Source organism: Vipera berus, assembly GCF_964194415.1.
Source record: "Vipera berus genome assembly, chromosome: 2".
Classification (NCBI taxonomy): Eukaryota; Metazoa; Chordata; class Lepidosauria; order Squamata; family Viperidae; genus Vipera; species Vipera berus.
In genome coordinates, this window is record NC_138203.1 from 268431851 (window position 1) to 268447365 (window position 15515).

Here is a 15515-nt window from a genome sequence, read left to right on the forward strand (position 1 = left end):
AAATGTGTGTGGAAGGGAAAAAAATATATTAATTTTTCCCAGAGGAGGAAATGTTGAAGTCTGGCAAATCTTAGTAACTACAAGGTTATGTTTTAAAGCAAACCTGCTTTAAAACATCTAGTTATGAGCCCATGGAGCAACAGTGTTGCAAAGACTCCCCTTATCCTGATGGAGACTGATCAGATACAGTGTAGTATAAATATAAAAGTAAGTTTAAATGTTTCAACCTTAAGACAATGGTTGTGCCCAGAAAAGAAAAATGAGGGATTAATTATTCTGTAGGTTATTCCAAAAAGATTTCATTCCAGTGATATTATTCCTTCCACATCTGGCATCTGCCAGAATTCTTCAAAATCTTTTAAATGGATATCAAACTGTGGATTCTAACAACAGAAGCCTGGGACAACCCTAATGGAGTCCAACAAGTATAAACAGGAGGTTTTGACCATGTGATCAAAAGCCCAATGCTTTTTAATATGCATTGTGATGCATATACAGGTGGGCCTCAACTTACGACCCCAAAGGCGCCCTGAATTTTGACTGTCAGTCATTGAGTCTTAAAGCGAATCACCATGGTCGTTGGAGAATGGGCTGGCAGGGGAATTCTGGGAGTTGAAGTCCACAAGTCTTTGATGTTGCCAAGTTTGGAGGCCCCTGCTTTAAGATAGTCCTGAGTCCTTCGGGAGAAGGGCGGTATAAAAATTTAATAAATAATAATAATAAGGTTTCAGCGTGAGACAGGAAACTGCACAGCATCTTGTTAAACAAAGCAACCCAGGCAGGTGTCAAAGAACGAGAAGAGGAGGGTGGACAGAACGGGACCCCCCAAAATACATGCTTTAGTGTCGCCCTCTAATCTCGCCTTGCTTCTTCCCCTCTCCCAATTTTCTCTTAAATTGAACCATAGAGTAAACAGAGAAATATGGGCAGAAACCTCTCAGCTCCTCGGAAAACCTGGCCTGGATCCTTTTCTTCTTTCTCTTGTTTTCTGCGTGCCGGTGCCTCCTAGTAGTACTGTACTATGTAAAATAGGAGGATGTTTTGAGAAAGCCGCACCTCGTTCAATATCTCTGGCCAGAATTTCTGGGCCACTTTCGGTCTTCCACTCCACGTTTCTTCTTTCTCCTGAAAAAGCCTGGAAATGAATGATGGGTTGTTTTTAAAAGGTTGTGGCTGCTGGCCATCAGTCTTCCATTCATTGGATGGGATAGAGGGGTTTTTGTGTTCCCAATCCAGGCCTGGCTCTTTTTGAGAGTTTCTGACTTTGATCAGGGCGTCAAGAAAGGTTGAGAACAGAATCTGCTGGAGTTTGGACCTTATATAATACGTGTGTGTGGGTGTATTACGACCAGTGCTTTTTTTGTAAAAGAAAAAGGTGCCGGAACTCACACATGTCACACCTTGCCTACCCTACAAGGTTCCATCCAAAAAAGGTGCCGGAACTCCGTTCTGAGCGTTCTATGAGAAAAAAAAGCCCTGAATACAACCATAATTAATTGACCTCCACCTACCCGCTCCTCCTCCACTCATCTTTTTAGTTTTACATTATTTGTACTTCCATTGTTTGTTTTATTTCTTTACTATTATTTTACATTTTTTATCATTTATTCATTTATTCATTATTTAACGTTATTTTTGTAAGTCACCCAGAGTAGCCCCATGGCAAGATGGGGATAAAAGAATATTTTCAAATAAATTTAACAAATAAAAAAAAATATTTTAGTACCTTAATGAATCTTGCTGATTTGTTATCTTTTAAAACATCATATCTATCCCCACTTCAGTATATGGAGGAGGAAAGCTAACTCTACAAGGAGGAAAATGCACTTTGTACATATTGGCATTCTCAATTGTCCCTATAGCTTTTGTTTGTGTGCGTGTGTGTTTACATCAATGCTGATTCCCTGAAATTGCCTGGACAAGTCCCTACACTTTTCTTGACAACTTTTGGGAAATGTTCTGCCCTTGTCGTCTTCTGGAGCTGAAAGAAAGGGACTGGCCCAAGGTCACCCAGTTGGTTTTGTGCCTAAGGCAGGACTGGAACTCTCAGTCACCCAGTTTCTAGGTTGGCGCCTCAGTCATAACACCAAGTGGCTCCTAGAAGCTGAATGAGTGACATTTCAGGAATGGTAGAAACATTAATTAGAACCTGTTTGGTGTAATGGTTAAATGAATCAGGTTTTTTTTAAAAATGGAAAATGTGAGTTCTGATCCCGCCTTAGGCACAAAGCTAGCTGGGTGACTTTGGTCCTGTCACTCCTTCTTAGCGCTAGCGAGAAATCAATAGCAAATCACTTCTGAAAAATGTTGCCAAAACAACTGCATGGAGTTGTAGTCAGCAGGAATTGAGACTGACATGAATAGTAGAGATGGAGTCTGGGCTAATTAACCTCTAATTAAAACTCTAATTCTCTGAGAAACATGTGAATTTCTGAGTAAGGCAGACGTCCATATCAGGAGGAAGCATAACAGACTCATTCTCTGGTACGGGCTGGTCCAAGTCAAATTTACATATTTTGTGTAGGAAAAGCATTAAACATTTATTTATACAAATGATTTGTGGTGTAAGTGTAGGAGTAGATTATAGATGCCAATGCTCCTCCAGACACGTCCCTTGGTCTACCGAGACTGGATGACCCATGTAAGTTTTAAAAGCTTTCTTTTAATAAAATAAGTTTAGGAAGCATAGTACTGGCATCTTAATTTCAAAGATTGCCGTTGGGTTCCACAAAGTAGCATTTTGGATGACTAAGTTAGCTTTCTGAAAAATGGCCAGTCTAAACAATAATATCTCCCATGGCAGCTATTCTGTCTGAAGCCACCAGGCTGTTCAAATTCTCAGTGGACTCCTTGCCTGAGAACTGACTTCTTCCTGTCCTAACACACTCAGCTAACTCAGTAACAAGAGTAACACATTTTTTTCCTAGAGGACTAAGCTTTTTACAGTAAAGTAGCACAGAATTGTATCTTCCCTCTTAAAAACTACTGTCTAAGCTTTTATTAAACCCTAGTCCATTTTATCAACTGCATTGAATGTAGCCTTTTGAGAGGACAATTAACTATTTATCATATTTGTATATCCACCATTAAGTTTCCAGAATTGAATAATAGAATTCAGAAGCATTGAACCTGATGCACTAAATCTTTTCTGCTCTTCATTCAAGGATCCTGCCTTCATAGTTGCATTCACCTTAATGAGTAGATTCCTTAAAGTACCCCTTTCCCTCCCAATGGGATTGTTGTTGTTAGTTGCGAAGTCATGTCCGACCCATAGCGACCCCATGGACAACGTTCCTCCAGTCCTTCCTGTCCTCTACCAACTCTTGGAGTCCATTTAGGCTCACACCTACTGCTTCAGTGACTCCATCCAGCCACCTCATTCTCTGTCGTCCCCTTCTTCTCTTGCCTTCAACCTTTCCCAGCATTAGGCTCTTCTCCAGTGAGTCCTTCATTCTCATTAGGTGGCCAAAGTATTTGAGTTTCAACTTCAAGTTCTGGCCTTCTAAAGAGCGGTCAGGGTTGATCTCCTCTAGGACTGACCAGTTTGATCACCTTGCAGTCCAAGGGACTCGCAGGAGTCTTCTCCAGCACCATAGTTCAAAGGCTTCAATTCTTTGGCGCTCAGCCTTTCTTATGGTCCAACTTTCACATCCATACATTGCTACTGGGAAGTCCATAGCCTTGACTATATGCACTTTTGTTGGCAGGGTGATGTCTCTGCTTTTTAGTGTGCTGTCTAGATTTGCCATGGCTTTCCTCCTGAGGAGCAAGTGTCTTTTAATTTCTTGACTACAGTCCCCATCTGCAGTGACCTTGGAGCCCAGGAAAATAAAAACTGTCACTGCCTCCATTTCTTCCCCTCCAATTTACTTGAAAGAACAGCACAGGGAGGGCTACAATGAGGCAAGGTCCAGAGCACCTCTTCCAAATAATTTCTAAAGCATGAGCAGCCCAACTAAATAAAGGGAGTTAGCAGATGTAGTACAGAGTAATCATACTTCAGGATTTAATGGAATATTTTCATCACCAACTCCTACAAAATGTTAAGGGACCCCACCTCAAGAGTTGGAACAAACCTGGTCTTTGGATTCCTTTGCTCCATCCATGTTCCCACCTTGAAAGTGACAAAATTTTGTAGAGCATTGAATTGTCCCCCATGGAGTCGGCATGTTGCCGTTGCAAGTATTAGCTTTGGGCACTGATCCATTTGTCATGTCCAGGTTGTTGTGGGTCAGTCTTGAGAAATGATGGCAGATCTAATCTTGGGGTATATATAGGGAGACTTTCAAATGCAGCAGATTTAAACCACAAGGGTAACTCTTTATAGTTTGAACCAGGGCTCTCCAACCTTGACAACTTTTAAGACCTGTGGATTCCAGCACTGTGGAGTTAAAGTCCACAAGTCTTAAAGTTGCCAAGGTTGAACACACTTGGTTTAAACTTTCTGGGATTGAAATGAAGTTCAACCCACAAAATGTTTTGCCCCACAAATTACTCTATTTAAGGCTGCTACAAGACTAGTGGTGTATATGTGTGTTTGCTGAAACTAATTAACATAGCTGTCGTTCTGGGAATAACCAGAAGTTTGCCTGCCTTTCCTTAATAGTGTTTGCCCATTTCTGTATCTTGATGAAGTTCTTCTCAGGTTATTTCCCTGGGAATTATCCTATGGCAATGTCTGGCAGGCCTGAGAAGAACTTTAATTCCAAAGTTGCCCCAGGCAGAGGAGAAGACAATTAAAATAGTTTGGTAACACATCAGTGATAGCCTAAGACACCGAACATGGTTGGCTGGTCTTGAAGAAACACAAATATTTATATTTTATCAAAAAGCTTGGGGTGGCATACGCAGCATCATTCCTTCAGTCCTCATCACAACCTGTAAAATGGGCTTGCTGTAGATTTGGGCTGGATGAAATAGGCCTATATTGATCATAGAGGATGAAAATTGTGTGAGGGTTAAACTGGGAAAAGCTGGACTACAAAAAGTTGACTTGCAAGTATTTGTAGGAAGCTCATATGTCTGGGTGAAGCTGGAATGTAAGTCTTCCTTAAGTCTAGAGTTGACTTCAACTTATTCCACAAACTCTCCACATGGTTGGGAGTGGGGCAAGCAACACAATTAAATAATCTGTGTTATTTGTAGAATGATTTTATGATGAACATGCCCCACCATCATAGCTTGTTTGTGTTTGGTTTAGCCTGTTCTGACAACCCAGCTAATGGCAGTGGAGCAATAAAATGGCTGTCTGTTCAAAGCTACCTTTTAAGATTCGAGCACATTGTGAAGTGATATGACCAAAATGAGCATTTGTGCGGAGCCAGACTTTCTTCTGAATGATTCCTGCGGTAAGAAATGAGATTCCACACCAGCCCTTGTTGGCTTAATGTCCTCCAGATGTGTTGAATTTAAAATATTACTATCCCTCACTGTGCTATTTGACCAGGAGATGGGAGTTATAGCCCAACACATATTACAAGCCCCAGTCTCAAGAAGGCTTTGTGAGGTGTTTTCCACTCAGATATACAGGCAGTCTTCAACTTACAACCGTTTAACAATGATTCAAACTTACAATGGCTTCGGAAAAAGTGACTTACAACACATCCTCACAGTTACAACTTTCGCACCACGCCTGCAGTCATGTGATCACAATTCAGATGTCTGGCAATCAGCTCACATTTAAAATGGTGATTTGCAACCTTCCCAGTTGGCTTCCAACAAGAAAAGCCAACTGGGAAGCCAGATTTGCTTACGCCCACAGGATTCCCTGAACGATGATTCACTTAATAGCCATCGTAAAAGTGGTCATAAAATTTAATAATCACCACAATTTACTAAATGACAACACTTACTGACCAAAATTCTGGTTCCAGTTGTGGTTGTAAGTGGAGAACTACCTGTGTATTCCTGCAGTAGAAAATCTCTTCCTTCTTACAAGTACATAGATATTAATGTTTAGATAAGGTTGTTCTACAATGTTACCAACCAGGAACTAGCTTTCCAGAAACTTAATTCCCAATTTATGACCTTGTAATCCCTAAATTTGGGGGTAGAGTCAGGGCATGACTGGATGGAGTTGAGGGTTTACTGGCAAGATGCCCTTCCTGATGCCACATGGAGTTCACAGCAGATATTTTTACTTTGCACCCTAGGAGAGAAACATCTGCTACAACCTAGGATTGAACTCTCAACCTTCTGAATTGGAGGCAAGCATTTTCACCACTAGGCTACCTTAGATAAACCCCTCTAGGAACTAAATCTGAATTTATACTATTGGTACAGCGTCATAGCCAACTGATGACAGCCTCTGAGCAGGGTGAAAAGTAGGCACAGAATTTTTATCCAGCCATAGTTCAAGTCCTGCACATTTTTGAAGCCTGCTTATTTCCTTTCTGTTTGCACTTCCTTATTCTGCTGAATGCAACTCCATGTTTACATTTTCTCCATTCTTATCCTGCTGAAAGGCTGATGGCATAGTAACTTTGACAAGGATGATGGGATGAAGTAGAAGAATAGAAGACAGCCTCTCCTCAAAAAGGTGGATGGGAGAAAAGGAAAATTGGAATAAAAGTCCAATGAAAACCTGGCTAGACACCACAGAAAATCCATAAATAAGTATGCTTGTTGTTTATGGTCCATGGTATTTTTAAAAGAAGAATGTAGATGGCCTTTGAAGGTTAGTGTTTCATTTAATGGAGACTGGCTAACCATTCAGAAATAGGCCCTCAGTGACAATGCAACATTTGGCCAAACTGTTCAAGAAGGAACGGCATCTCAAGTTTAGTGTCATATCAAGTTTATTTGTGGGGCATTTGGGAAAACCTCACTTGCCATCTGAGACAGATCATTACAAAATCCTCTCGTGCAGATGGAGGTGTATAAATCTAGTTTTCAAAACATACTTCTAAAATTGTTAATGGCATTTACATTATGACAGCTACAAGGTTTTCTAAGCAGGTACAACCTCAGCTGTATTGGAATTGGGACTGTGAGCCATAGCTGAACAGATAGTCCTTGACTTACGATCATAATGCATGCAGCCTGCCCATTATGGCTGTGAGTCATGATGGTCACATTTGTCTGAAATGGTATAGGGTTTCCTGCATGAGCAGGGGGTTGGACTAGATGACCTCCAAAGTCCCTTCCAACTATTATTATTATTATTATTATTATTATTATTATTATTATTATTATTATTATTATTATTATTATTATTATTATTATTAACATGAACCTCAGTCAACTGAACATTCAAATTGATTGGCGCTGATGGTTGACATGGGTTGCTGCCAGCATCCTAGATATCAACCTGGTACCTCCTTAAAATGTAAGATGTTCCAAGTAGCGCAGGTGTTTTTTTTTGTAACATTGCTGGAGTTATTGTAGGAAGCTGCAGTTTCTTGATGTATTTTGCAAAGTTTTTGGACATAGTTCCCAGTGCCCTGATGACAATGGGTATCACTGTTACATGTTTCATCCATAATCGCAGAGTTTTGATGGCCAGGTGGCGATATTTCGTAATTATTATTATTATTATTAAGCAGGTCATCCTGTGACTGACCCAATTTTATGACTTTTTGCAGTGTTAATTAAGCAAATGCCACAGTCATTAAGTAAACCCATTATTTGCTTTGGGGTGGTTTTTTTTGCCAAAAACCAGAAGTAAATGCTGGTTTTGAGCAATGTGGTAAATCTTAAGTCAGGTGACCATGGGACATTGCAAATGCCTGTAAATGCAGGCCAGTTGGCTGAGTTTCCAAAATGCAGTCAAGTGACCATGGGGGGGGGGGAGAGACACTTTCAGAACTTCAGAATAAGGTCACAAGTACCTTTCCGGAGGGGGGGGGCATCCTAACTTTGGCCACTTAATTGACCAGTTGTACGTTGAGAACTATAGGTATTCGGAGAAGGAAAAAAAATCAAGTTTCTAGCCCTGTGTACTACGTGAAATGGCCTACTAGCTTCGATTTACAACTAGCAATAGCTCCTTTGAGTCCAAGCCATATAAGCCTCCAGGTGGGTCTTTCTGTAACCCTTCCAAAACTGGAAACAGATTCTTGGCGCTCTGCTTTTTAAAGGCACATCCATCATCCACCTTGGCCAAACAGGTCTAGCGGGTTTGAGTCTTATTGCTAGTGCTTAAGAAACCTGTTTGACGGGAAAGATTTGGCATTACCAAGGAGCATTGGTTGGTGAAATTGACAGAACGTGCCCAGGTGGACAAATTGATTTCCCTGATTAGAAAAAAGGACAATATTTGTATTCTTTTTTTTGGGGTGGGGTTGGTGACCAAAATCCCTAATAGACTCTTGCATAAAAAAGAAAAAAAAGAAAAGAATTTGTGGCTTATGGTTTGGATAATTAAACAAGATAGATTATAGAAAGAAGAAAGCCATGATGTAACTTGAGAGAGAGAATGTTAAAGGATAATTCTACTTATAATTAATTAGTGTGAAGAATATCAGAAGCCACTTCTTTGTATCTTTCTCTTTTTTTTTACTTCTATTCTTTTTCTTATTGCACGGAGCCTTTTCGTGGTTTTTTCCCCCTTTTCGTTGTCCTTGTTCTACTGTAGATCGTATTAGTTCCTAACTGCTGCTAAAATATTGAATAAAAAAAATATGCAAGAAAGGAGAAAAAAGAGAGGCAGAGAAAGGGGGGAAAAAGAGAAAAGGGGAAAATAGAGAAAAGGGGGAAAAAGAGGAAGAAAGCGAAAGGAAAAGAAAGAGAAAGGAAAAAAGATGAAAGAAAGGAAGAGAGAAAGAAAAAGAAAGAGAGAGGAGAGAGAGAAAACAAAGAGAGAAAAAGAGAAACGGGAGAGAGAAAGAAGAGGGAGAAAAAAGAGAGAAACGGGAAAGAGAGAGAAAGAAGAAGAGACGGAAAAAGAGGAAGAAAGAAAAAGAAAGAGAGGAGAGAGAGAAAACAGAGAGAAAAAGAGAAACGGGAAAGAGAGAGAAAGAAGAGGGAGAAAAAAGAGAGAAACGGGAAAGAGAGAGAAAGAAGAAGAGACGGCAAAAAGAGGAAGAGAGAAAGAAAAAGAAAGAGAGAGGAGAGAGAGAAAACAGAGAAAAAGAGAAACGGGAAAGAGAGAGAAAGAAGCGGGACAAAAAAAGAAACGGGAAAGAGAGAGAGAGAGAGAGAAAGAAGAAGAGAGGGGAAAAAGAGGAAGAGAGAAAGAAAAAGAAAGAGAGAGGAGAGAGAGAAAACAGAGAAAAAGAGAAACGGGAAAGAGAGAGAAAGAAGCGGGACAAAAAAAGAGAGAAACGGGAAAGAGAGAGAGAGAGAGAGAGAAAGAAGAAGAGAGAGGGGAAAAAGAGGAAGAGAGAAAGAAAGAGGACACACAGAGAGAAACAGAAAGAAAAAGAAAGGGAAGGAAGGAAGGAGAGAGAAAAAACCTGCTGGGTTGGGACAAAAGAGACCGCCCTGAGCTCCCAGGCCAGGACCTCTGCGGCCCTTTACAAAGGCTGGGCAAAGAACCGCAAAGGCCGCTTTCAAGGAAAGCCGAGAGAGCGAAGCACCGGCGGTGGTCCGGACGCGTCTCCGAGCTGCGGGTCCCGAGTCGAGGCGCCCCGGCCCGAGCCGCGCGGGCACTTTCTTCCTCGGGGGGGGGGGCCGAGCCAGCAGGGCCGGCTGGCCGGCCTCAGTTCCTGGGCGTGGCCGGAGTAGCGGAGGGAAGTTGAGGCGAAGTTGCGAGAGTCGCCTACTCGGCGCTGCTCCAGGGTCCCCGCCCGTCCTCCCGCCTTTCCTCGCCGCCCCTTGGGTCCCCGCCAGCCTCCCCTTCCTTCGCAGTCCGTCGAAGCCTCCTCCTCCTCCTCAGCCATGGCTGAAGAGAAGCCGCAGGTCGAGCTGTTCGTCAAGGTAAGCCGGCGGAGAGGTAGCCCCGGGGAGGGGAGGGGAAGGGAGGGGGGGAACTCGTCTCGCGCTTTACTGCGGGAGGCGAGCGGGGCTGCTCCTTTTATAACGCAGGGGGTCTTCAAACTTGGCCCTTTTAATGACTTGTGGGACTTCAACTCCCAGAATTCCTCAGCCAGGCATGCCTGGCTGAGGAATTCTGGGAGATGAAGTCCGCAAGACATAAAAGGGCCAAGTTTGAAGACCCCCTGTTTTAAACGCGAAGGAATCGGACGCCGGGAGAGACGAAAGGGAGCGTTTCAGTGCGTGCGTGCGTGCGTGGGGGGGTTTATCTCCAGCCTCCCCCCTCCCTCCGTTTCCTTAAAAAAAGCAGGATTAACGCGCCTTTCTATCTTGGCGGGGCGATGGGGGGGGCGCGCGAGAAGCGGGAAACCTGGCCTCGCTCTTCTCTCTGCCCCTCCCGCCCACTTCCTCCCCGCTTGAGCCAAGGAGGGCCAAAAACCGGGGAAAAAAGAGAAAAAGTTAGCAGGCGCGCGTCTTTTTTTTTTTCTTTTCCTTTTAAAGACTCTTTGGCAGATTTCAACGAAGATGATTGGCTAGCTTGCTCGGGATGCTTTGGTTCGGGAACGCGATCCGGGTTCGGGGGCGGGTGGGGCGGGGTAGGGTGGGGATCGATGGGAAGTCAAAGGAAGAAATCCAGAGGACCCGTCCGTCGGGCCCTGATCTCGGGGAATCCTCAGCTAGGCGTGGCGTGATCAGGTCGGAATTCGACCCCGACGCTCCTTGGACTCCCACTTCCGATCTGTCAAGTGGTGGCACGGGCGACCGGCGTCGGTGGAATCCCGGAAAAGACACAAAGTGAAACAAAAGAAGCGTGTGGAGGGGAGGGGGTCGATTCGATTCAGTTCAGCATAGAGCTGGAAGGGACCTTGGAGGTCTTCTAGTCCAACCCCCCCCCCCTGCTCGAGCAGGGGACCTTATACCATTTCAGACAAATGGGTGTCCAGGCTCTTCTTGAAAACCTGCCGTGATGTGGAGCACCCGCAACTTCTGAAGGCAAACTGTTACAGTGGTTAATTGCCCTCACTCTTTAGGAAGTTTCTCCTTAGTTCTAGGCTGCTTCTCTTCTTGGATCAGTCTATCTATCTATCTATCTATCTATCTATCTATCTATCTATCTATCTATCTATCTATCTATCTATCTATCTATCTATCTATCTATCTATCTATCTATCTATCTATCTATCTGATTGATAGATATACTGCCATTCTCCCAAAGGACTCAGGGCGATGTACAGGGCAATAAAAATAAGAATACAGGATACAAGATTTAAAGTTAAATGATTGTGCCCAATGTGGTAAGTTAGTTAAAATAATGTTAAAACCCCAAACCCATCAGGCCAGGCTGGCTTGTTCGAATAGATAAGTTTTTAGATCACGCCGGAAGGAGCGAGCGAAGGTCGGGGGCCATCCGTAGTTCAGCTGGTAAGCGGTTCCAAAGGATTGGTGCGCCCACCGAGAATGCTCTCCCCCTGGGGGTCACCAGTTTCCTGCTTCTTGTCCTGCCTTCGGGTGCTTTGGACAATAGGTTCACCCAGTGCTTTTTTTTTGTAAAAGAAAAAAGGTGCCGGAACTCACATATGTCATACAACCCGCCTTGCCTACCCTACAAGGTTCCATCCAAAAAAGGTGCCGGAACTCCGTTCTGAACGTTCTATGAGAAAAAAAGCCCTGGGTTCACCCCCTCTTCCTTGTGGCAGCCCCTCAAACACTGAAATACTGCTAACATGTCACCCCTAAAGGTAAAGGTAAAGTTTCCCCCGCACATGCGTGCTAGTCGTTTCCGACTCTAGGGGCCGGTGCTCATCTCCGTTTCAAAGCCGAAGAGCCAGCGCTTGTCCGAGGACGTCTCCGTGGTCATGTGGCCGGCATGACTAGACGCCAAAGGCGCACGGAACGCTGTTACTTTCCCACCGTAGTGGTCCCTATTTTTCTACTTGCATTTTTTATGTGCTTTCGAACTGCTAGGTGGGCAGAAGCTGGGACGAGTAACAGGCGCTCACTCTGCTACGCAGCACTCGGGATTCGACCCACCAAACTGCCGACCTTCCGATCAACAAGTTCAGCGTCCTAACCCACTGAGCCACCGCGTCCCTTCTATGTCACCCCTAGTGCTTCCTTTTTCTACATTAGCCATATCCAGTTCTTACAACCATTCTTCGCATGTTTTATTCTCCAGGCCCTTAGTTGCTCTTCTCTGTACTTTTCCCAGTGCTTCAACATCTTTTCTGTAATGTGGTGACCACAGCTGGATGCAGTATTCCAGGTGTCCTCAACCCCCCCCCCCAACTGTTAGTCCTTTTCTTGCTGGTGGTAAAAATATCTCTTTTAGCTCACTTGGGGTATCGAAAGTGGCTGTTTAAACGAGCTAGCTTAGTTGAGAGAGTAACTTTGGGAAGTAACCAGCAATGATTTTAAAAATTCCCCTTCTAAATCCTCTGGTTCAGCTTGCTCCAAAAGGATGTCTCCCTGATGTGGTGGACTACAACTCCCATCATGCCATTAATGGAGGCTGATGGAAATTGTAATCTTAACACATCTTTCCTAAGCTTGGCTGAGGTATGCAATGGGTTGGTGGGGGCAGCAGTTTTGACATTTACTTGCTGGATTTACACTTTTATTGAGATGAATTTATCCTAAGTCTCTTTATTGGAATAAAAGGAGTTAAGTTTTAGGATTTGGCAAGCTTCATTGTGACTTGTTAAAAAAGCTTCTGGGGACTTGAGGCAGTAAAGATGCCCTCCAAGAAATGGAAAGAGACAGGATGAAAATGGAGACTAGAGAAACGTTCAACTTTCTTTTAAACCTCAGTAAACTTCAATAAATTAAGTACAGTTAAGACAGTTTTTCCTTTGTTTTCAATAATTTCCTTTTGCCAAATAATTATTGGCAACTTGGCTTCTGGAGGCTGAATTCAAGGCTTGGCAGGCAGCCACCTATAACTTGGCCTTCTTCATTTCTGTTCTACAGCACTGTCAATTTAAGGAAAAAAATTTAAGTCCGAATGAATCATCTACTCTCAAGCCTTGACATTTTTTCTGTCTCTCAGACTTCATTTCCTTCCTCTTGAAGTGCATACCGATGAACTAAGAAAGGAGAATTTAAAATCTCTCCCATCGTTTGGGAATGGTGTCAGGAGGGTGGGGTGCTCTGATTTGGCTTGTGCCCTTTTAGACTGGTGGTGGTGTCTTTAAGAAAGGTTTTTAAGGAAGGAGGCTTAAAGAGAGTTGCTTTCAGTGAGATGGGTGGCTATATAAATTCGATAAGTCAAGCGGAATAAATAATCCCTGAGCCTCTTTCTAAAAGCTAGGTTCTCTTCAGTCTTTCGAACTAGATATTTTCTGAATGTGACTTTTAAAGCATTTCTGCCTTCCCTCTTCGTCTGACAAGGATGCTCAAAAGGCCTTCTTATCTAAATAAACACATGATTAACAGATACACTTAAAGCACAGTTTAAAAAATAAATAGCTGTACAGTCACACCACTGACAAAATAAAACACTGTCAGCACAAAACATTCATTTTATTCATTCATTTTTCATTCATTCAAAACATATATTATGTAAAGCCGTAAACATTAAAAACCTGGCGTCAAAGTTATTCATTTAAAACATTTAGCTGCCCATCTTATATCAAACTCTGGGTGGTTCCCAACTAACAGTTAAAAACATTGATAATAAAATAACATAATACACATATGTGATGTATACACACAACATGATGCAAATATGCTGTAAACCTAGTATTGTTGCAGTCAACAGCTGACACACTTTGCACCATTCAGACAAACTTCAGACATAGCCATCAGAGAGCACTTGACCATAATTTAGTTATATATTAATTTGGTTGCCTTGTAAATATTGATATACTAAACATAACTGTGTAGACATTTTTCCATCAATGGTACCTGAAGATCCAGGAACAGGTGAGGATCAAGGAGGGCTTCCAAATTGCTACCTGCTATTTGAGGATGCTCCTTCAGAAAGTTTAAAAATTATGACTTTAGGGAAGACCAGGGCAGAAAGAACTTCTATTTTTCTGATCCAACTTGGTATTTTCATTCGTCAAAAAGTTGAGAACCAAATCTGAATCCATTGAGAAAAATGCCGTGCCACACTATTTTTCCTGATGGCTTTTTGATTGGTTCTTTACTTATGCCAGCCCATAGATAGCCAACCTGTGGTACAGTGTAGAAAACCTTGTAGGATATTTGGTGAACCGTAGAAGCTTTCTTTGGCCTGCAGGGTGTTCCACTTATGCTACTATATCAGAAAAGAATCAGGTTCATTAATCTGTCTAGTATGGATTTGTGTCCTTGTGCTCCTCTGTAATATGATTAGTTGAACTTTTGCTTGGTGCGTGGTGTGAATCCAACTTCATGATTTGGAAACCATGGTTTGAACTTTGGGTGAACTTGGATAATGGGAAGTTACTCAATAAACCACTGTGGACCTCTTAGATTTGGTGGTATATAAACAGTGTGAGAAGGACGCAGTGGCTCAGTGGGTTAGGACGCTGAGCTTGTCGATCAGAAGGTCGGCAGTTTGGCGGGTCGAATCCCGAGTGCTGCGTAACAGAGTGAGCGCCTGTTACTCGTCCCAGCTTCTGCCAACCTAGCAGTTCGAAAGCACGTAAAAATGCAAGTAGAAACATAGGGAACACTACGGTGGGAAGGTAACAGCGTTCCGTGCGCCTTTGGCGTCTAGTCATGCCGGCCACATGACCACGGAGACGTCCACGGACAAGCGCTGGCTCTTCGGCTTTGAAACGGAGATGAGCACCGGCCCCTAGAGTCGGAAACGACTAGCACGCATGTGCGGGGGAACCTTTACTTTTTACCTTTAAACAGTGTGAATGAGTAAGTAATCCATGACTAAATAAATACGTTGTGTGAAGTCTTTCTTTTCATTCCAGGATGTGTAGGAAGTTAGTCGGGAATGAGTCTTTTCCTGAGACTACTTTTAGTGGAAGGTACTAGAAAGTGAGTTGGAGGTCTTTCCATGAAAACTTCTAGATCAGGGGTGTCAAACTCAATTTCATTGAGGGCCGCATCAGCATTGCGGTTGCCCTCAGGGGGCCGGGTGGGTATGGCCAGGGTGGGCGTGGCCTACTGGATGGGCGTGGCTAGAGTGCGTATGGCCTACTGGGTGGGCGTGGCCAGCTCTACATCGTTGGCGTCAAGGGTGCCTATGGGGGCCTGGGCAGGAGTGGGACAGATCTGAGGGCCTCTGGCAGGAGGAGGGTCTCTGGGCCAGGGCCAAGGCAGTGGGGGCCGTTCCCTCACTGTTTCCAGGATGGCTTCGCGGGCCACATGAAACCACTTCACGGGCCGCATCCGGCCCCCGGGCCTTGTGTTTGACATGTCTGTTCTAGATTTTCTTCTTTCTTCAGTGCCAGACACCTCCCTTTAATGGTCAACTCACCAGAAGGAGTTGTGGTGGCTTCCCTTTCTTTCCACTGTTTGTCCTTACACCTGCCATCCCTCCTTATCTTGTTTTCGTGCAAGCACTTTTCAAACTTGGTTTCTCCCCTAATGTGTTAGAGAGAACAAGCAACAGGTTTGATGCAGTTTTGCAGAATGAATGCAAACTGTGAACAGACTTT

The 15515-nt window shown here is 43.4% G+C and overlaps 1 protein-coding gene across 1 annotated transcript in view; it reads left to right on the top strand.

Annotated features, from left to right (window-relative positions):
• Positions 1 to 9663: 9663 nt before the first annotated feature.
• The window catches only part of CLIC1 (chloride intracellular channel 1), a 47068-nt gene continuing 41216 nt past the window's right edge, over positions 9664 to 15515 (top strand). The window contains exon 1 of the mRNA XM_081321191.1: positions 9664 to 9858. Coding sequence (XP_081177317.1) covers positions 9820 to 9858 — 39 coding nt within the window. The 5' untranslated portion in view covers positions 9664 to 9819. The remainder of the gene's footprint in view (positions 9859 to 15515) is intronic.